Source organism: Ammodytes marinus, assembly GCF_949987685.1.
Source record: "Ammodytes marinus genome assembly, chromosome: 13".
Lineage (NCBI taxonomy): Eukaryota > Metazoa > Chordata > Actinopteri > Uranoscopiformes > Ammodytidae > Ammodytes > Ammodytes marinus.
The window spans coordinates 1,197,686-1,220,249 of NC_137217.1; the positions used below are offsets into that span (position 1 = coordinate 1,197,686).

The following is a 22,564-nucleotide window of genomic DNA, read 5'->3' on the forward strand; positions in this document are numbered from 1 at the left end:
CGCCAGCTGTCGTGAAGCTGTTTTCTAACTCGTGCAGGGCGTTCAGATTCAAATAATCAGGAAGCAATATGGTGCGTGTCCGTGTGTTGAAAGCAAAGTGTGAGGGCACCGGACTCTTTTCGGCTCCGTGAGTCTATGGGTGACACAGCATCAACTAATGCCAGTAAGTGCTAAACACACCTGATTGCAATGAGTTGATGCATTGTCACCTCTCACGGAGCTGAACGAGTCCGTGTCCCCACACAAAGCGAATGAACGAGAGATGGCAGTTAGTTAGAATGGATCACGATGAGGTAATGTGTTTATGTTGTAAATAATGACTATTTCAGATGAATAATGGTCATCTGATGATGCTGGTGAGGCAAAGTAAACTTTGTTTTAGTAGGCTACCGCTCATTCATTTAGGAGTAAACACTGCAGTCTACGTTCGCTGCGTGAAATTGTGTATACGTTGCTTGGCAACGCCCTCCCGCCCGACTATCACTCTCCCTTTTCGCTTTTCTTCATTGCATTTTCTTTTTTTTCTTTTATGGTTCAGCCCCGTTATCAGTCATTATGACGACAAACAACTGTCTCAAACAAGGCTCCCGCTCCCCTTCCCTCACCTGGAGGGATAGGCTTCTCAAATCGCGTAACTGCGCCACACTGAAATCTGTGACCAATACGGATATGTGACCATAGAGCATGCACGCGTGAACCGAAAATCGGACTGGGTGTACGACCAGATCAAATGCAGTAATAAAAACTATATAAAAACGTCTTTCTTTGCACTGATGGTCTCGTTTGCTGTTAAAGGTAATTTATGATTATGAGAGGAAACATGAGGCTGTTTAAAAGATATTTAAAAGTTACTCGTTGCCGCTTTAAAGACATCAACCTGGCTCCTGGTCACTGGTAAGTAACATACTCATTGAGAATAAAACTAATGGTTCATTGCTGGTCTAAATACATTTCTTTAGCATCTGAATCCAAAGTAAATGCTACTGTGTAATGATGTCTATCAAGAGTACCAATTTCCTTCATTTTCAGGATATGACAGAATTAAACTATTTTAGAAACTATTGTCACACGTTTTCATTTTTCTTTTCTCTTGCCTTGGGAGCAGACCTAACACAGCAGATCTCCTCCATTACTGCCTCTGTCACTCTTACTCCTTCTGTGGCTGAAGTATGGAAACAATGGATATGAAAATAGAATTAAATTAAGAGCTTTAGGGATAAAGCTTTCATGAGCTTGTATTACTTCTATCATGAATGAACAATGCACAGTTTATAGCTATAGAGACAGTGCATTGTTTTAAAAAAGGAATCCTTGTGTTTATTTATTTGGGAAAGAGAGTGCAGACAAACAAAGCTGTGGTCAAAAAAATGCAGCATAGCTGTTTTCATGCCACTCAAAAGCCAGTAAAACATCTTAAAATAAGTAATAAAGTAATAACTTTTTATCTTATGAATTACCTTATTGTGGCAGATAAGCATGATACGATGCTAGAAACTAAGTGAACTGATGGCAAAAAATGCCAACACACTGGTAACATGCTGTATTTTTATTTCCATTTGAGTTCGCAGACTGCAGTCTAAGGGGATCCTGATCCAAATCTTTCCCCTACATGAAAAAGAGGAAATTAAGAGACTGTCTTTTTCTTGGTACAGAAAGGTGAAGTTATCCCTGCAGCCTCTTGGTAAGTGTGAAACCTTATTGGAAACCTTGTGAGATAGGCACACATGATCCAGGATGAACAATTGTTTTGATGTACAAGAAGAGAGAAGTTTAAAGATGTACAGTATGTTCTATTTAATGGTGCTTTTCCACCACACACTCGACTCAACTCGACCCAGCTCAACTCGGTTTTGGTAGCAACATGGGTCGTTTTCCACTGCAAATAGTACCTCCTGAACGTGGGCGCGGTCGTCATACAAAGGGGCAGAAAGCCGACTCCGTAGCCAAGTAGCAAAGCAGAAGTTACGGATGGAACATGTTTAAGATATACCCCCCTTGTATCTGTTTGCTTAAAGAAGTAAAAGAATATTGCTACCGGCCATTAAAAGGGAGGATTGGGAACTCAGGGCGCACTCACACTAGGTCATCTGTTCCGTGCCCGAGCACGTTTGCCCCTTATGTCTAGATTGTTTGGCTAGTGTGAGCACGCCATGCCTACTCCAACACGGAACACTTATTTGGCCACAGAACACTTGGGAGAGGTGTGCCCGAGCACGGTACAGTTGCTAATGAGATGACACGCGCACAAGCAGGCGCACAGACAGCGTTCATGGCGTGAATTTATTAGGGATGTATTAGTCGGTTAAACGTCCGCTGCCTTACTTGTCGGCACCATAATTGCCCATCACTTGGACTTGAACATAAAATGTGTGAGACTTAACGTATGTGTAGGCCTATAGGTGTGGGCTAATAAAAGAGGGAGAGAGATAAAAAGGTGAGAGCAGCAGAAAGAAAAGCAAAAGCCCTGCAGTGTTTACTCACGTTCGTCAGATGATTTCTTTTCTTTTTCCTCCCGTCAGCTGTTAAATGCTGCCATTACAGTTTTAATCGCATTTGCGATTAAAATGCATACAGGCCCGGTTCTAGACAGTTAGATTAGGGTGGGCCTGTATAAATTTTAGGTGGGCACACTGGGCAGAGAGACTGAAGATGCGAGCGCGCGCAGAGCGAGCAAGCAGAATTCTTTTGCCCTTGTAAGATCTCTGCGTCTGCTTTTTGGCACATTTACTGTGAATTGTGTAGAACACAATATGCAAATAAACTTTGAGTGTTGCTGTGTGGGAGATTTGATTCTTGCATTTTTTTCCCCAAATGTTTATGAATAACATATAATATACATTATATACAACATAATGTATATATTTTTGTAATCGCAGTATTAGCTGTAGGCAGCCTGTGCTGATTGAAGAGTAAGCTTTGGGACTGGGCAACCTGGATGGTGGTAGTCCAGAGCTATACAGGTGAAACTCGAAAAATTAGAATATCGTGCAAAAGTTCATTTATTTCAGTAATTCAACCTAAATGGTGAAACTAATATATTATATAGACTCATTACATTCAAAGTGAGATATGTCAAGCCTTTATTTGTTATAATTGTGATTATTATGGCTTACAGCTTATGAAAACCCCAAATTCAAAATCTCAGAAAATTAGAATATTACATAAAATCAATAAAAAAAGGATTTTAAATACAGAAATGTCGGCCCTCTAGAAAGTATAATCATGCATATGTACTAAGTACTTGGTTTGGGCCCCTTTTGCACAAATTATTGCCTAAATGCGGTGTGTCATGGATGCTATCAGTCTGTGGCACTGCTGAGGTGTTATGGAAGCCCAGGTTGCTTTGATAGTGGCCTTCAGCTCGTCTGTATTGTTGGGTCTGGTGTGTATCATCTTCCTCTTGACAATAGTCCATAGTTTCTCTATTGGGTTCAGTTCAGGAGAGTTGTCTGGCCAATCTACACAGTAATACCATGGTCAGTCAACCAGTTGGTTTTGGCACTGTGGCACTTGGCACTGTGGACAAGTCTTGCTGGAAAAAGTAATTCAGCATCTCCATAAAGCTTGTCAACAGACAGGAAATATGAAGTGCTCTAAAATATCCTGGTAGACAGCTGTGGTGACTTTGGACTTGATAACACAGTGGACCAACACCATCAGATGACATGGTGCCTCAAATCATCACTGACTGTTGAAACTTGACAGTGGTCTTCAAGCCCCTTGGATTTTGTGCCCCTCCACTCTTCCTCTAGACTGTGGAACCTTGATTTCCAAATGAAACGCAACATTTTATTTGGATCAGTGATGATTTGAGGTATCGTGTCATCTGCTGCTGTTGGTCCACTGTGTTATCAAGTCCAAAGTCACCACAGCCATCTACCAGAAGATTTTAGAGCACTTCATGCTTCTGTCTGTTGACAAGCTTTATGGAGATGACCATTTCCATTTCCAGCTAGACTTGGCACCTGCCCACAGTACCATAAACCACTGGTAACTGGTTGACTGACCATGGTATTACTGTGCATGAATGGCCAGACAACTCTCCTGACCTGAACTCCATAGAGAAACTATGGACTATTGTCAAGAGGAAGATGATACACACCAGACCCAACAATACAGACGAGCTGAAGGCCACATCAAAGCAACCTGGGCTTCCATAACACCTCAGCAGTGACACAGGCTGATAGCATCCATGCCACGCCGCATTTAGGCAATAATTCATGCAAAAGGGGCCCAAACCAAGTACTTAGTACATATGCATGATTATACTTTCTAGAGGGCCGACATTTCTGTATTTGAAATCCTTTTTTTATTGATTTTATGTAATATTCTAATTTTCTGAGATTTTGAATTTGGGGTTTTTATAAACTGTAAGCCATAATAATCACAATTATAAAAAATAAAGGCTTCACATATCTCACTTTGCATGTAATGAGTCTGTATAAGATATTATTTTCACCTATAAAGTTGAATTACTGAAATAAATGAACTTTTGCACGATATTCAAATTTTTCGAGTTTCACCTGTATACTATACACACTATATAAATACTGTATATAGTCTTTCCACTATTGCCTCCGATGTCCAGCTGGGTGAAAGTAGTAGCCAGCCCCCCCGGGAGATTTTTTTTTACCTTTTTAAAGTGAAATGCATGAATCTGGTGCACTTTGAGAGGAAAATTAAGAGGCTAAATCTGAGGAATTTTGTGTGAACAAATAATTTGGAGACACTGGGTCGGATGAATTAGAAGCTATTGAAGAAAGACACATGGATTTTCCATAGAAATATAAATTTGAAATAAAATATTAGGCAGAGTCCTCTGGGTTGGGCTTGGTGCTCTTTTTCTTTTACGGGACATATTTTTCTGTAATATAATGAATTCATTTAAATGCAGTGAGAGAAACGAAGCAGAAGAACTCTGTTGTCCAGTTAAGTTTTTTCCACAGACGAGGCTGAAATAGGCTATAGACTATACACAGTGCATGGGCAACAGAGGGCAGCCCCATTTTCAAATATTTTTAAATAAACTCAATACACACTGTGCATGCCATGGACTTGAATTTGACGTGATCAGTTAACCTCGGATTACCTCCCAGATGAACTGATTCAATTATTAAGCTATTAACTATCTACCAAAACATTGTATTCCTTTTATTGTATGATAATTTACATTTGCATAATATGATGTTGATATCAAACACACAAACTAAAAAAAAAACTAAAAAAAAATTGGGGGGGCCCCTCTGGCAGTCGGGACCCTAAGCAACCGCTCATTTCGCTTATGCCTCGGGCCGGCTCTGCTGACCAGTGACCACTATAAGCGGGTGGGTAACTTGGAGGCAGGCTATCCTGCCCACCCAATAATACAATTAGAAGCAATGCATGGTAATGGTATATTCTTTAGTATTAATCAATTGTCTGAATTCGATTTGACATTTTCTTGGACAGCGAATGAACTGGTCCGTCCGATAGTGGGTCTGGACTTCCACCTAAAAAAAAATATATATATATAGGGGAGAACGGGGTAATCTGAGCCACTTTTTACATTTGCTCCCCTCTAAGCAAGCTAAAATGATTTATCACTCAAATTTACACATTTCCTATTAATTCAGGATGTTTCCTAGAAATTGGCAGAATTTTTTCAAGACAAAGGGCAGTGAAAATATGATTGTTTTAAAAAAAGTTGTCATGTGGCTCACTTTACCCCAGCTGTGGGGTAAACTGAGACAGACCAGAAAAATCAAGGGGGTAAAGTGAACCAGCTGGGGGTAAACTTATCCACTTACTTTTTCCACTCTGAAACTACCATAACAACACTTCAGACAGGAATACTTTAGTCAAAAGTAGAAGTTTATTTCAATTAGCAGAATACTTTGCAGTAATTATATTTGGCGGTATGGTTCTGATCCAAGATCTCCTCCCCCTCCACGCGCACGCGTGGAAAGCTTTTAGACAGAGAGAGCCCTCCCTCTGACCTCCATGAGCTTCATGGATTACCGAAAGGTGAGGAGATCTGCAGCAAGGACCCCCCAACCGACCGTACAGCGACCACCCTGACCCGCCGGGATTGCGCACGCAGCCAGAGCAGAGAGAGCGCGCGCACCTCTCTGCCCTTCCGTGGACAAACGAGCCTTCTGTGGACAGACGAGCCTTCTGTGGACAAACGAGCCTTCTGGAGGGGCGCACGCCCCTTCCGCTTACGTGAGCATCCCGGAGCCGGGGTCAGGGACAGCAGCCCTCTGCCCCCCAACAACGTAGAGTGGCGACAGAAGGCGCTGACTGAGCCCTCAGTGGAAGCCGAAGCTAATAGACTAAAATTCCTGTTTAAACAGTGCAACCGCCCTGACCCGCCAGAGTGCGCATGCAAGCCAGAGCAGAGAGAGCACACCCCTCTGCCCTTCCGAGGACAACCGAGCCTTCTGTGGACAACCGAGCCTTCTGGAGGGAGCGCACGCCCCTTCCGCTTACGTGAGCATCCCAGAGCCGGGGTCGGGGCCAGCAGCCCCCTGCCCCCCATGACAACGTAGAGTGGCAACTGGAGGCGCTGACTGAGCCCTCAGAGGAAGCCGAATAGACTAAAACCTGTTTAAACTGCAAACCCCCTGACCCTCCGGGAGTACACCCGTGGACAACCGAGCCTTCTGGAGGGAGCACACACCTCCTTCGCTTACATGATCATCCCGGAGCCGGGGTCAGGGGCAGCAGCCCCCTGCCCCCGTACTATAAGAGTGCGACAAGAGACGCTGACTGAGCCCTCAGAGGATGCCTAATGTTAAATAGTAATAGAGTATCGATGCCAAAATGTATTTATTAAAGCCAACTATGTGTATAGATTTTTTTTTTTATGATTTATTTATGATGTTTTATATATATATAATATAGATATATATATAGATATATATATATATCTATATATATATATATATATATATATGCATTATCATTATTAATATTATTATTATTTATTTATTTATTAATTTAATTAATTAATTAATTAATTAATTAATTATTAATTAATTTATTTATTTATTTATTTATTTATTTATTTATTTATTTATTTATTTTTCTAGGGCACTCTTTTTGGGCGTTCAGGATGTCTTGCGCCTCGGGCCGGAGGTAGCGTTCGTAGGCAGATGATGACCATCGGCCCATAGCCTTGAGCGTGGACACAGGAGCAACCCCCCTGACCCGCCGGGAGTGCGCATGCAAGACAGAGCAGAGAGAGCACACCTCTCTGCCCTTCCGTGGACAACGAGCCTTCTGGAGGGGACGCACGCCCCCTCTGCTTGCATGATCATCCCGGAGCCGGGGTCAGGGACAGCAGCCCCCTGCCCCCCATGAGTCATGACAACGTAGAGTGGCGACAGGAGGCGCTGACTGAGCCCTCAGTGGGAAGCGAGAAATGTTAATATGTTGAAAACCTGCTTAAACCGTGCGACTCCCCTGACCCGCCGGGAGTGCGCATGCAAGCCTTCTGTGGACAAACGAGCCTTCTGTGGACAACCGAGCCTTCTGGAGGGGACGCACGTTCCCTCGGCTTACATGAGCATCCCGGAGCCGGGGTCAGGGACAGCAGCCCCCTGCCCCCCATGACAACGAAGAGTGGCGACAGGAGGCGCTGACTGAGCCCTCAGTAGGAAGCTAGATAGATAAAATACCTTAGTGAGGCTATTTAAATCTATACAAAATGATAGTTATTGAATAACAGGGTGGGGACTAATATCGAGACACTGACTGAGCAATCGTAGGAAGCCAGATAATTAAAATACATTTGAAAATGCTACTTAATCTATGTATATGCTTAATACATAATTAATTAGCTAACATGTTTGATAGTAAATAAGAGTATCAAATGCCATCGCAGTACCTGCTTGAGGAAACCTCTCGAACGCTATGGTCCTACCAGACCATCGTACTTCAGCGGAAGCCAGATAGATTAAAATACCTTAGAGAGGCTACTTAAATCTATACAAAAAGCTGATAAGTTATCCAATACCAGGGTGGACTAATATCTAGGCACACGAAGACAAATCATATATGCCCTAATTATTTGAATGAGTCAGCAATAACACGGCACCCATGGATGCTTTGAGCGTAGATTATACTTGAGGCCCGGACCGGAGGTGATATTTATAGGCAGACGAAGACCCACAGCCCAAAGCTTTGGGCATTGACACAGGAGCTACCGATGCTGCTGCTCTGCACAGAGCATGAGGAGTGGAGCGCTCAGGCTGGAGCCCACAGTATGGCAGAGGAGGCGAGGGCGGGAGGCAACCAGGCTCCAGCTCTGGGCACAGGTTTCTCCTCCATAACGAGGAGGCTCACGATGCTGGATTGAGGTGGGCTTCACCAATATCGACTCATAGGACAGAGGACAGAAAACAGAGTTAGATTCAGCAGTTAAAATGATGTTCCCTCCTTATTCCCATCAGGTTATAGGTATGCAAAATAAGTGAGGTTGGCAGGTTGTGATCAAATAGCAAAACTGCCAAACAGCAAATGGGATGCTTCAAGCACATCCCCAGTTCAGGAACATTGACGTGAGTCAGTGGCTTATTTTTACGCTATAGCCTGAATACTGTATATTTGATACATGCATTTATTTAATTTCCCATTCCGTAAGGCGGCTTGTCTCGGGCAGCAGATTTAGAATGGTCGTCCCCGCACAAGCTGCATGCATTACAATTATGTATTTGCATATCCTGGGAATCAATTACATCTTTTTATTTACAATAAAGATGTATGCGGATACGTTGTTTGAAACGGCTTTGGCCTCGACACTTATCGATTGGACCTAGCATCCTTCAAAATGTACAGAAGATGGCATCCAAATATTTCATTAGCAAGATATGCATTTGCCAGGCCGTATAGGCAACTTTTTTTATTTTTTTTTATTACCCTCTTGTCAATGGTGTGCTAGGGGCGTAACCTGGCTGTCAGCTGAGGAGCCCAGATGACAGCCGGCTTGACGTCCGTACCCTGCCTGAACTAACGCTACGCTCCATATATTGTAACAGTTAGAATCCTGAAAGCTAGCCACACATTCCAGAACTAATGTCGGACTAGTAAAAGAATGATGGGGTTTGGTCAATTAAGCAAAGCAAATTTTCTAAACACTTGAAAGTAACTCTGAACAAAATCAAATACAACATATTATAATTCAAAAGGTTTTAATAAGATTCAAATGAAAGATAGAACCAGTTAGATTAGAACACAGTCTGGTGGTCAGAACACAGGACCCTTAGAGCCAGCTTGTGTCTGGGGGTCAAAGCATAGGAAAATCAGAACCAGCGAGAACAGCCTGGGACTCAGAACACAGGAGAAGACCCAACTGGATTATAACATCAGCCTGTCATACTCTACATTCCAGCCCTGAAGGTTACAGGGAAAGATGAGAAGGTGCTCTTTCCGGGTGGTTGCCCCAGGTCGTCTTCCTAGTGTATTTCCTTGGCATGATGGCTTTTCTACAATGTGTATGACATTAAAATAAAACATATGTTATGTAATATTACATTAAAATATGTTTAAGACTAAACTTAACTTGTGCCTCATGGTGGGGGAAAGTGAGACAGTGCCTCACTTTCCCCCACAGCATTTGGCTCACTTTCCCCCACCACCACAATTTGAGAAAAAACTACCTCTCTTAGCATTCCAGGCCAATCTTCAATTATCAGCATCACATGGTTTCATATGTTGGTAGTTCATCAACACGTATGATAGAAGTTTTTCTACATTAATAAATTTGCTTTGGCACAACAGTTGATTAAGTTGACAGCAAGAAAATGTACTTTTACATGCAAAATACCTATTTTGGTGAAAAAAAACATGCTTACCACAGCACCATGAGGTCCTCTCTTTCAGGGCCATGGGGAAATGAGAGGGGCTTGAAAACATATATCTCACATGACCAAAAATGTTTTCCGTTGCCTAGATACAGGGGGTGGCTCACATTACCCGATGCCTCAGATTCCCCCGTTCTCCCCTATATTTTTTTTGATTGGGTGGGCACGGCCCACCCTGGCCCCTGGCTACCGCCGGCCCTGCAGAGAAGGCTGCACGCGGCGAGATAAAATACACTCAAAAAGTACCGAAGAGTTTGGGAGAATATACAACAGAATGAAGCCGGGAGTCTCTGGCCAATCAGTGGCCGGCAGTCTGCCGACGTCACCTTTTAGCATCGATCAGCTCACCTAGAGTGAGGCGATACCAAAAAAGCAGGTACCAGGTACCATGATTTTGCGGTGGAAAACGCCACAAAATGCGAGTTGAGTCGAGGCGAGTTGATCTGATACCACGCAGTGTTAAAGCGCCATAAATACCTCTGTCTTTACAGGGATTAACATGTTGCTCAATTGTCTTCCATCTCAGAGTTGTGCTCAACCTTTAAGAATGTCTTATTACTCTTTTGATTTCCATCCAGTTTATAATGATTTCTCCACTTTATCCCCAGATGAAATCAGAAACTACTTTGGAGAGGGGCAGGCCCTGTACTTTGGCTTTCTGGAGTACTTTACGTTTGCCTTGGTGCCTATGGCTCTCATTGGAGTGCCCTACTATTTATTTGACTGGGAGGACTACGACAAATATGTAGTTTATGCTGTTTTCAACTTGGTCTGGTGCACTGTTATCCTGGAGGTAGGGGCATTGATTGCACTTACAAACTACAGCCACCGGGCCAATACAAGTATGATCCAGGGTAGTTAAGAAGAGTCTTAAGAAGAAACTTGACTATTTAAGAATGTTGAAGTGATAATGCATTCCTTTATCTTACAGTTTACAGTAAGTTGAATGAACATTTTAGCTGAGAAAGTGATTGGGTGAATCTTTCCTCCATCAGCTATGGAAGCGTTACAGCGCCTCACTGGCCTACCGATGGGGCACACTGAGCAGGAAGAAAGCCTTTGAAGAACCCCGGCCTGGTTTCCATGGCGTCCTAGGATTTAACCCTGTAACGGGCCGCGAGGAGCCTGTCTATCCCAACACCAAGAGGCAGCTGCGTGTCTATCTGGTGTCTCTGCCCTTCGTCCTGCTCTGCCTCTACCTCTCTCTCTATGTCATGATGCTCTACTTCCTGATGGAGGGATGGGCGCTGACACTCCATGATCAGGAGCCAACCTTCTGGACAGGAGTACTGTTGTTCATCCCCAGTATTATTTATGCTGTGGTTATAGAGGTGATGAACCTCATCTACAGATATGCTGCTGAATTCCTAACAGATTGGGGTGAGTGCTAGTGTGTTTTATGTACAGTACACTACCCACACACACACACATTTAAACTGAAACAAATCCTATTCATCTGCGCAAAGGTGGAGAGATGAGCATTTTTGTTGCGGCAGGAGTTTTCTATATTAACGATTATTCCATTACTTAAAAAAATATCCACAAATGAATTGATAATAATAAAAAACGCAGCAATAGTTCAAAGTGATGTTTCAACTTTATTACATTACGTTACATGAATTGAGAAGACAGTTTCATTCAAAGTTACTTACAATAAGATTAGTATCATCTCATTTGAAAGACACTACTACACATCTGTTTGAACAAACTTTCCTGGTCACATTTAGTAAGGTGTTTTTTTGGGGGCTAATTTGAACTCTCTCAGGAATGTGTTTGTACAGACTGCTTGATTGACTCACACTTGACTGTCCTGTTAGGTTGTATGTTAGGGCGAGGCAACTCTAATTAACTTGAATCGATAGATAGATAGATAGATAGATAGATAGATAGATAGATAGATAGATAGATAGATAGATTCTGTGGGAGGGAGTTTTCCATTACCTGTAAGCAAAACATGGAAAATGGAGTCGGACAATTCATTCAGCTCCAGTCTGCCCGACGCAGTCAAAAAAGTGCTAAGAACACACCGAGCCGACTACTAAATGGCCATACATTCTGCTTGCGTGGGATGACATTAAGTAGGTTGTTATCATAACGTAGGCTGTCATTATAACGGAGAGAATGCATGCTGCAGACACACACACGGACACAGACAGACAGACAGACACACACACACACACACACACACACACACACACACACACACACACACACCTGTGGCCGCTCCATGCCCAAACTACCATGACTGTTTCTGAAAACGTTGTGCACGGACAATTTAATGCTGTGTGCTCATTGTGTTTAGCCTACATGAAAATCCGAACATTCTCCGATTCTATCGATAGCTTCCTAAATCATGTTTGACCAAATTGAAACTAATATCTGCTCCGCTGCCGTGGCAGAGCAGAGACAGGCGAGCCCTCCACCAATCAGATTGTTCCGGCAGAAAGACTGCCCGACGCCGATTGAACATGTTGAATCGGCTGAAAAGAAGCCCAAAGACATCTACGACGGCCGACGTCACCGAACACACCAAACAGACTCATGTCCCCGCCCCCTACAGACTCTCCCACCATGTCAGACGCCCGATTATCGGCCCAGTGTGTCTTCACCTTCATACGACATAGCCCCTCCGATAGTATAACAGGGCAAAGCAGCAAATTATACAATTTTTAGAACTCCATTCAATGCTAGAGACTCATCTGTCTCTTCCAAGTACTACAACTTTATGGAAGTGGAAACCTAAATCAAGGCGCCTGGATCTCTGGAAACTTTATTTCTTGTTGCCTGGATGTTTATACCAAACTTCTCTGTGACAGTCTGCTATGTTAGAGCTGATCTTTATCATGGGTTAGCAACAACCTAATCAATTTATAATGTGTTATGTGTTCCTAACAACTGTACATGTACACATCAGGGGCGCCTAGGTTTGACATTCTAGATAGAGGTATTTTATCTTCCTGTTTCCCAGTTGTAAACAGGAGGATAGCCCTTGCTCTTTACCTGTTGCTTTATTTAACATATTAAACCTTTAAAAACGGGTTTGTTAATCCAGTTTTGTAAATCAGGTATATGTCAAATTCAATCTTGGCTTGCAGAAAAAAATAGACCAGATGCTGAAAGGAAGCGCTGCAAATTGGGAGCTTGCAGTGGAGCTCCATGGCATGGCTGCTGTAAACAGTTCCCTGCACTCCTGTGTGCTGTGTGGCCTTTCCATCACTCTGAAACAAGCTTGAATGTATTCCTGTAGGATGAGTGAGGAAATGTGATGCTGGTGAAATGGAAAGAGCTGAGGGTCTTTGCAGTTCATTGTGTCACTGTAATTTTTGTGTTTACCCCATATTAAAAAAAAAAAAGAAAATCACAGGCTGGAGTCTTCATACCAGAATCACTTGGTCCTCAAAGTATTAGTAGTGAGTATAAGTTTTATATTGATGTTTTCCATAACAACCTTCAGTGAGCAGAGTGTATATTTTCTTGTCAGCACTCCACTGATCATCGCTGTCTTGACTTTTTCTCATAGTTCAACTTCTTCAACTGTTTTGCCTCGCTGTTCTACATTGCCTTTGTAGTGCAGGATATGGTGTTGCTCAGACAGGTAGGCCTACCTTTCCATTTGTATCACCGTCTGGTTCCTTATCTTTCTCCTGTCCTTCTCTTATTCCCTCCATTTTTCTTCTTTTTGTTTATTCCGTGCTTTCTTTTCTGCTTCCCCCTGTGTTCTTTCATACCTCCTTTTTCTTTGTTATTTACCCCCTCTGTGCTTCATTTACCCTCCCATCCTCCTGTCTTTCTCTCTTTAATTCCTACCTTCACTTTCTTTAAATTTTTTCCTGTTCCCCCACTTTGATTTCCTTCTCATTCTTGTCCTTTTGTCAGTTATTGTGCTGTGGTTGAAGGTGTTCTCTTTGTTCTCCAGAGTCTAGCCACTCTGTTGATCACTAGTCAGATCTTGAACCAGCTGATGGAAGCCTTCCTACCCTACTGGCTCCAGAGGAGACGCAACAAGAAGCTGATCCGCAGAGTTCAGAAGAGAAGAAGCCAGGACAAAGACTTTCCTGTGGTTGAGCAGGTCCGGCTGGAAGCAGACATGAGCATGTACCTTGTAGGTGCACACAGTCTTTTCCCTCCTTGATTTCACCACTTGCTATGAAAGAATGTTTTTCATAGAGTAGACAAATGAGTATCAAGTCTGTGTGTGTGTGTGTGTGTGTAGATCCATATGTCTGTCTGGGCTTCTCCATCTCTCAGGGCACATTTGATGACTACCTGGAGCTGTTCCTGCTGTTTGGTTACGTCAGTCTCTTCTCCTGTGTCTACCCTCTGGCTGCTGTCTTGGTGGTGTTGAACAACATCACAGAGGTTTACTCTGATGCCTTCAAGATGTGTTGTGTGTTCAAACGACCCTTCTCTGAGCCAGCAGCAAACATAGGAGTTTGGCAGGTGAGAAATACAGATTATTAGCTTGTGTATGAAGTATCTTTTATGGATTTATTTTCCTTTGCAAAGTGCAGACCAAAGCAAAGGTTCAAATATTATTTAACAGCAAAAGAGAAATAGCTGACACACATATTCTCTCTTGTTACCATAGAAGACCTCCATCTAAACGTTATCCTAGTTAACTGTCCATTAGAATATTACATCTCCCAGAGGACAATATATTATTTGTCTCATTTTTAACATGATGCGTGATTAATAACAAGAGATGACTTCCTCTGCACTGTGCCTAAACTGTGTCTGTCCGTCTCTGTGTCCAGCTGGCCTTTGAGGCCATGAGCGTCATAGCTGTGGTGACCAACTGTGCGCTGATCAGTATGTCTCCACAAGTCAAGGCTTACTTCCCCGACTCACCGACACAGCTCATACTGTGGACAGTGGCTATTGAGGTAATTCATAAATGAGTATACACAAATATGTCCTATGTGCATGATCTCATACTGTGTATCTTTGCTTAGAATGATAGAATGATTGTGGTTTGGTCACACAACATCTGGGCTGTATTTTGCGCTACTGTATATCCGTGGTATTCTAATGTAATATTCCGCTACTTTGTAACAAGGATTTGCTAGTTTCACTTGTCAATGAAATGCCATAGCATATAATTCACATGATTTTCATTCTCATCAAACCATTCCTCGACCTCGTCGTGCCGGCCATTTTGTTCCTTTAAGAGAGACCACGACGTTTCATGACGTTTCGGATGTAGAAATATTCTCGTACTCAAAGCGTTGCAAGAGGTCTAAGCGAGTAAAGTCGTATTGTTTACCGACCATGGAAGTATAAGTTACTAACCCCCCGATGATTCTCTTTATGTGATCTTAACACATTGTTGTTGTAATGTAATATAGTGGTTAACAAGTTCTAAACGAAGATTACTCCTGCCATCTAAGCAACAATTATTAGCTAATGTAAACTGAACCAACTAGTGGGCTAGCGCTGTTTGATAGATTGTGCTGCTAGGTAGTGAGCAACTTTCTTATTTCAACCATCAATGTCATTTGTAGCGGTTATAGGGGGTTCAGATTAATTTAGCTATTAGAAATTAATCTGAAGATTAATAATACTTTAATAAATTTAATTAAAGAAGCTACAGAATCTTTCACTTGTTGATTGTTGACGCTCCAATAATATCCACACATATACATCACAAACACTTCTGGTTACAATATAAGAACATTTATTTTAACCACAATGAAACTTAAGGTAACATCCGTTACCTTAAGTTTTCATTTTATCCGTCCATAAAGCAAATACACTTAGCAAACTTAATCAAAGAAAACGTCTAGAACATTGTTGTCTGTACAGCCGTGTGTGTGTGTGTGTGTGTGTGTGTGTGTGTGTGTGTGTGTGTGTGTGTGTGTGTGTGTGTGTGTGTGTGTGTGTGTGTGTGTGTGCGTGCGTGCGTGCGTGCGTGCGTGCGTGCGTGCGTGCGTGCGTGCGTGCGTGCGTGCGTGCGTGCGTGCGTGCGTGCGTGCGTGCGTGCGTGCGTGCGTGCGTGCGTGCGTGCGTGCGTGCGTGCGTGCGTGCGTGCGTGCGTGCGTGCGTGCGTGCGTGCGTGCGTGCGTGCGAAGCGAAGTAGGAAAAGGGACGGGGGAGTTCCCACGTGACTTATGACTCGAGGGGTGAGTCAGACCGCACGGGGGAGCTAGGGAGTCGGTCAGTGAGACTAGGGGGCGTGTAGAATAACCCTTACCAAAGGTACAGGGAGGGGCGAAAGGCCCAAAATGGCGGCGGGCTAGGCTATTAAGGCCCAAAACGGTGGCGGGCTAGGCTAGGCTAGGCTATTCTACCTCCACCCGATAGGGGAAGTAACTACCCCGGGTACTCAAAATGGCGTCTACTTCAGAACAAAGGACATGAAGAAGGGGTTTTGGAGGCGGGGGATTTCGAAAACCACTCGCTCTTTAAATGGATTCTACCGCCGATCTTTACACCAATTCTATCTGATCAAGACTACAATTAGGGTTATCTAACGTGTGTGTGCGTGCAGGAGAGGAAGAGGAGGAAAGACCACGCTTGAGCGCAGGGAGGGGGGAAAAGAAAAGTGTGAGGTTTTAAAACACACAGCAGAATTAAACCAAACTGCAGTCACTTGCGCTGAATGAAATGATCAAACTTTCCCCGTTCTGGTCTCCGTGGGGGAGGACAAACGGAGATAATCACACAGCTTGTTCAAAATAGCAAACACAAATTCGAAAATAAACAGTATTGTTCAACACTTTAAAAAGTAATAATAACTAAACATCTGCCCAGGTAATATAAAGCCAAAATCTCACTTGGGGGGACACCTAGTGTCCACTGCTCGTCGTCGTTGAGGCGGGCAGGCCAGCCAATCTTTTCCGGGGCTGGCGGGGCTCGCAAGACGGCGATCCAAATCCAGGCTCCGAACCTTTGGCGGTCGGGGAGCTGGTGAGTCAATCTCTGCGGTCTTCAGATCGCAGGAAAGAGGCAAAGGGGCACAGCTGATTCTGTGCGGAGGATGGCGGTCGGAGACAAATCGATCGGCTTACGGTCCGCTGTCCAAAAGGCTGGTTTCTAGGTAAACCGCCTGTGTCCTAGTTCTTCTGGTCGTTCCAACGGAACAGTTTACAACTCACTTTGTTGTTCAGGAGATCGCCGCGGCCGCAGGCGAAAGCTTTAGGAAAACACATGGTGGTTGGTTCAGGGGTTGAAGAGGGCCCTGTAGATCTGTACAAACTTGTTGTCTCTATATGGATCAGCTAAAAAGCCGAACACCAGAGGACAAAGAAATACGCAGCGCGAGCGTCCTTTTAAAGCCCCCGGCTTTCATCCAGGGTGGGGTTTCAGGCTGGCGTTTGGATACGCCCACCTGGAGAGGTAAGGGTGCACTGCAGTGTTTTGGCCGCATGGTGGCGGCACAGAGTTGTCCATAGGTTTGACCCCCTACACATTCATGTTAAGTAAAAGGAATAACCTCAGACACGAGAAGTTAACAGAAATGGTAAGCCTACTAGCAATGTTATGAAATACGTAGCCATGTACTAGGCCCTCTCGGAGGCCCGGCCCAAACAGCATTTGTTTCACTACAACTCCATTCAGCTGCCCACCCCTCCTTGTCCTGCAAAATAAATAAATAAATTGAAATAAAACTCCTAATAAAACGCCAGATTCCTGTTTCCCGCTTGTATTGGAGTGAACGGGGATATCTGCTTCTGGGCTCGTATGAATTTACTGACCCGTCCGTCCACAGCCGGCCAAAACAACTGCAATACCAGGCTTGGCCACTGAGCACTGCTGGACTGCTGAAGAAGGCGCTCGTCCTGGAGGCCTGCTCATCCCACATGGAATTCTTCAGACACATTAACTAACATTAAACCAAACCTTCCAGCCATCCTAGCATCATCTAACAGCACAATACATCTACATCAACCAAACGTACATAGAAACAGAAACATCACTAAAGAAAAATCGAGCTTTCCAAAATAATATTAAGGCAAGGCAAGGCAATTTTATTTATAAAGCACATTTCAGGCACAGGGCCACTCAAGGTGCTTCACAGGGTTAAAATCAAATAAAGAATACAAATACAAAAAAGGAACAAATTTAAAACATGGATAAAAATACAACATTTAAATAAAAGAATTAAAACATTTGACCAAAAAAAAAAAAGAAGAAAATTACAGGTTAAAAGGGAAACAAGAACGTTTTGAGACCCGATTTAAAAGAGCTGAGAGTCTCAGCGGACCTCAGACTCTATGGCAGTCTGTTCCAGACATTGGGCGCATAAACGCTGAATGCCGCGTATATTAATAATAACGCTACAGGAAATATCCCACAACAGAAAATACAACAAATACAAAGACACAGCCCCGTAAATATAAGACCTAATGCAATAATCCAAACCAATATAGGGTCGGTTTCACAGACATGGATTAAGCCTAGTCCTCGACTAAATTGTACTTTCAATGGACAATCTCCATTCAAAATTCCATTTAGTCCTGGACTAGGTTTAATTTATGTCTGTGAAACTGACCCATAGTGTATTTCTGAGTTAAGCTCAGTTTGGGAAGTGGGAGAGAATGCAAAAATGTAAGGATATCCTTGTCCTTGTGCAACTTAACCCTCTGTGAACGCTTTGCTATTCTGTGATTTCAGCATGGGCTGCTGGCCTTCAAGTTCATCCTGACTTTCCTCATCCCAGATGTTCCCAAACACATCCAGATCAGCCTGGCACGTCTGGAGTTTGAATCACTTGAAGCCCTCAAGAAAAAGGTAGAAACTGGCAAAGTTACTCTTTGTATTTGGTATGTAAACAAAGGGAATACAGTGGGCCCACTTTGTTTATCACCCTTTGTTTACATACCAGTTTACAGAGCCTAGGCTCTGTAGTAACACTAGATTTTTTTCCAGCACACACACAGTATGGTCAGGTAACAGATTATGAGGAGATATTCACTGAATTTGATAAATCAGTATCATAATCATAATAAGTATGAACAATAGTACTAAGTGCTGCCCTTCTGTGGAAACAAATCCATATGAATGTGTCTGTGTGTTTCAGAAAATGCTTGAAGCTTCGGAGCTCAGTAAGAGCATCCAGTGAGGACCAGAGAAGGGCCTTCACACAGCTTTAACAGATCACACATGTTTACACCAACGCTCTGACTCACATTTATATTCATGCATTAAGACACACTAACATAATCACTTAAAGGTTTGTGTGACTGACAAAGGGGTGTGCTGTTTATCTGCTGTGTCTTTATTGAAGTTGAGTTTATAGTTAAAACAGTGTTTACTATTCCAGGGGTTGAATAGCAGACCACTGTTTTAGAAAAAGTTGTGCTCCAGATCTGTTGTATTGCTCATTTAATGAAAATAAATTCAATGAGTGTTTTCATTTGGGGTGGCGTACACATGGGATTTAAATCACAAAAGAATGCTTTAACAAGACACTATACTGTAGCATAATGGATTTTTTTTTAAATCCTTGACTTGATGAAAGTAGTTATATAGGTTATGTGTTCTGTTCTTAAGCCATTGAGGTGCCATTAGGTTGGGTTCAATCACTTCTGTGGTTAGAGATTATGCAGGTTTGAAAATGTGTTCACCTACAATTCTGATTACTAATGAGTTGTAGGGTGGTGGTGTACAGACAGGAATCACACTTCACTAACACCTCCAAAAACAGAAGTAAATTACAGTACAACAAATGTTTTGATTTTTGATTTAAACATGCTCAGTAACGTGGCGCTCGTGGTTTAGAACTCTGAGAAAAAAAGGTGCCGGGGGAAAGGGATTTTTTCGACAAATATTCTTTGGAAAAAAATAAAAATAAAAGGTTTAATCAACTTCATCAAACTCCAGACATGCAGTATGCCTGCCATGGATGACCTATTGAAAATATAACTTCACATTGGATTCAGCCATAAGGAAATCCTGCAGATTTTAGACCAAATCTTAGCAACCGGAGGGAGCTGTCAATCAATAAATGCGCTGCTGAGCACAAAGGATTGTGGGACTGTTAATATTAAAGTCAGTTTATTGTTTTAGTGATGGTATGTTGGTGTGTGTTGTTTTGGTTATATTGGGGCGATTTCATGTTTTTACTTGTGCGGTTACCTCGGACAGCAGACCCTTGTTATTTAGCAACGTGTGCTCCATGGCCAAAGTTCATCTGTTAATTCGTCAAGTGTGACCCGGTAATGTGACTGACTCAAAATATGCGCAGCGCTCCCTGGGATCTAGCTGCTTAATGGACACAGCCTGTCTATGTACAGTCCCCTCCATAAGTATCGGAACAGTGAGGCCAATTCCCTTATTTTTGCTGTAGACTGGAAACATTTGGGTTTGACACCAAAAGATGAATATGAGACAATAAATCAACATTTCAGCTTTCATTTCCAGGTGTTCACATCTGGATCCGATACACAACTGAGAAGATATAATTATTTGTAAAGGAACACCACATTTTTAGGCGAGCAGAAGTATTGGAACAGATAGACTTTAAATAAATTAAAGTGAATAAAACGTACTATTTTGTCGCAAAACCTTTGCTTGCAATAACTGCATCAAGCCTGTGACCCATTGACATCACCAAACTCTTGCATTCTTCTTTTGTGATGCTTTTACAGGCTTTCACCGCAGCCTCATTCAGTTGCTGTTTGTGTTAGGGGGTTACTCTCTTAAGTCTCCTCTTTAGCAGGTAAAATGCATGCTCTATAGCGTTTAAGTCTGGAGATTGACTTGGCCAGTCTAAAACCTTCCACTTCTTGCCCCTGATTAACTCCTTTGTTGTGTTTTGGGTCATTATCTTGCTGCATGATGAAGGATCTTCCAATCAGTTTGGTTGCATCTTTCCTTAAATTGTCAGACAAAATGTTTCTGTAAACTTCTGAGTTCATTTTGCTGTTGCCATCATGTGTTACATCATCAATGAAGAATAATGAGCCCGTCCCAGAAGAAGCCATGCAAGCCCAAGCCATGACATTGCCTCCCCCGTGTTTCACAGATGAGCCTGTATGTTTGGGATCTTGAGTAGATCCTTCCTTTCTCCAAACTTTGGCCTTTCCATCACTTTGGTAAAGGTTCATCTTGACAACAACACAGTAACACATGATGGCAACAGCAAAATGAACTTAGAAGTCTACAGAAACATTCGGTCTGACAATTTAAAGAAAGATGCAACCAAACTGATTTGAAGATGCTCCATCATGCAGCAAGATAAGGATCCAAAAAAACTGCAAAAACAACAAAGGAGTTAATCAGGGGCAAGACATGGAAGGTTTTAGACTGGCCAAGTCAATCTCCAGACTTAAACGCTATAGAGCATGCATTTTACCTGCTAAAGAGGAGACCGAAGGGAGTAACCCCCCAAAACAAACAGCAACTGAATGAGGCTGCGGTGAAAGCCTGGAAAAGCACCACAAAAGAAGAATGCAAACGTTTTGTGATGTCAATGGGTCACAGGCTTGATGCAGTTATTGCAAGCAAAGTATTTGCGACAAAATATTACGGTTTATCCACTTTAATTTATTTAAAGTCTATCTGTTCCAATACTTTTGCTTGCCTAAAAATGTTGTGTTCTTTTTCAAAAAATTATATCTTCTCAGTTGTGTATCAGATCCAGATGTGAATACCTGGAAATGAAAGCTGAAATGTTGAGCTATTGTCTCATATTCATCTTTTGGTGTCAAACCCAAATGTTTCCAGTCTACAGCAAAAATAAAGGAATTGGCCTCACTGTTCCGATACTTATGGAGGGGACTGTATGCTGGCTAAATGACTATAAAAATACTCTTTACCTCCAGTAGACTTTGTCATAAACTGGCTCAGATGAAAACACCACAGCAAGATGGAGTGAAACATTTGCACATCAGGAATTTCCAGTGATCCAATGTCAAGGTGGCAGGCATACATCTGTAGTTTCATGATGTCATGATGTTGCAAACCTTTTCAAATTGAGAGATGTATAAGTCAGCTATAAAATACACTTTTTCTTAAGCTTTTTCTCAGAGCACATTACATTTTTTTGAGAGAATATCCAACTTTAATGTTGAACATTTGGATCCCTCTGTTTTCCTCTCAAATGATGACTTCCACAGATAATTTATTACGATTGGTAGGGTAGAGTTTGTAGCCTGTCTTATCTTAGCATGTAACGTGATCAGGGTCTTTTACTATATCTCCTACCAAATAACAGTGTGTGAATTCAGTGTAAAAAATATGAACACCCCTAGTGCCTTGAAATACCATGCTTTCTGAATATTTGTTTTTGTATGCTCTTCACATACATTAACATATATTGAAACCTCAGAGGCTGTCTGCTGCTTAATAAAACATATTAAGTACTTGTGTCCATCTGTATGTTTGTAGTGAGTTTAGATTTTAGCACTGGATGCCTGAAGCATTCTTTTTTTTTGTAATTCACATATTTATTAAATGTTCACAGGTGGTCACATAGATACAGGGACATCTGATACAAATTCATAATACAAATTCATAATACAAAGTCATATTTCATGTTTCATGGCTTCCATATTATTGTTTTCATGGTGACATAAAAAAATAATAATAATAATGATAATAATAATAATAATAATAAATGAGAAAGAAAAAAGTAAAATAATAAGAAACATTTTGATAGATACTTCCCCCATGTGGAGATAAGAGCCAATATTTATTCTCCTTTCTTCTCCCCTCAATGTGCCATGGTCAGACCCCACAAGCAAAAACAGGCCAATGACAAAAAACTAAATACATTTGTT

At 42.3% G+C, this 22,564-nt stretch overlaps 1 protein-coding gene across 1 annotated transcript in view; it reads left to right on the top strand.

The window, feature by feature from the left end:
- ano10a (anoctamin 10a) overlaps positions 1-22,147 on the top strand; it is a 31,945-nt gene extending 9,798 nt beyond the window's left edge. The window contains exons 5-14 of the mRNA XM_080039447.1: positions 1,562-1,681; positions 10,451-10,635; positions 10,838-11,222; positions 13,197-13,252; positions 13,363-13,437; positions 13,759-13,944; positions 14,091-14,282; positions 14,597-14,725; positions 18,456-18,572; positions 18,862-22,147. Of these exons, the coding sequence (XP_079895573.1) occupies positions 1,562-1,681; positions 10,451-10,635; positions 10,838-11,222; positions 13,197-13,252; positions 13,363-13,437; positions 13,759-13,944; positions 14,091-14,282; positions 14,597-14,725; positions 18,456-18,572; positions 18,862-18,903 (1,487 nt within the window). The 3' untranslated portion in view covers positions 18,904-22,147. The remainder of the gene's footprint in view (positions 1-1,561; positions 1,682-10,450; positions 10,636-10,837; positions 11,223-13,196; positions 13,253-13,362; positions 13,438-13,758; positions 13,945-14,090; positions 14,283-14,596; positions 14,726-18,455; positions 18,573-18,861) is intronic.
- The last annotated feature ends 417 nt before the right edge of the window (positions 22,148-22,564 follow it).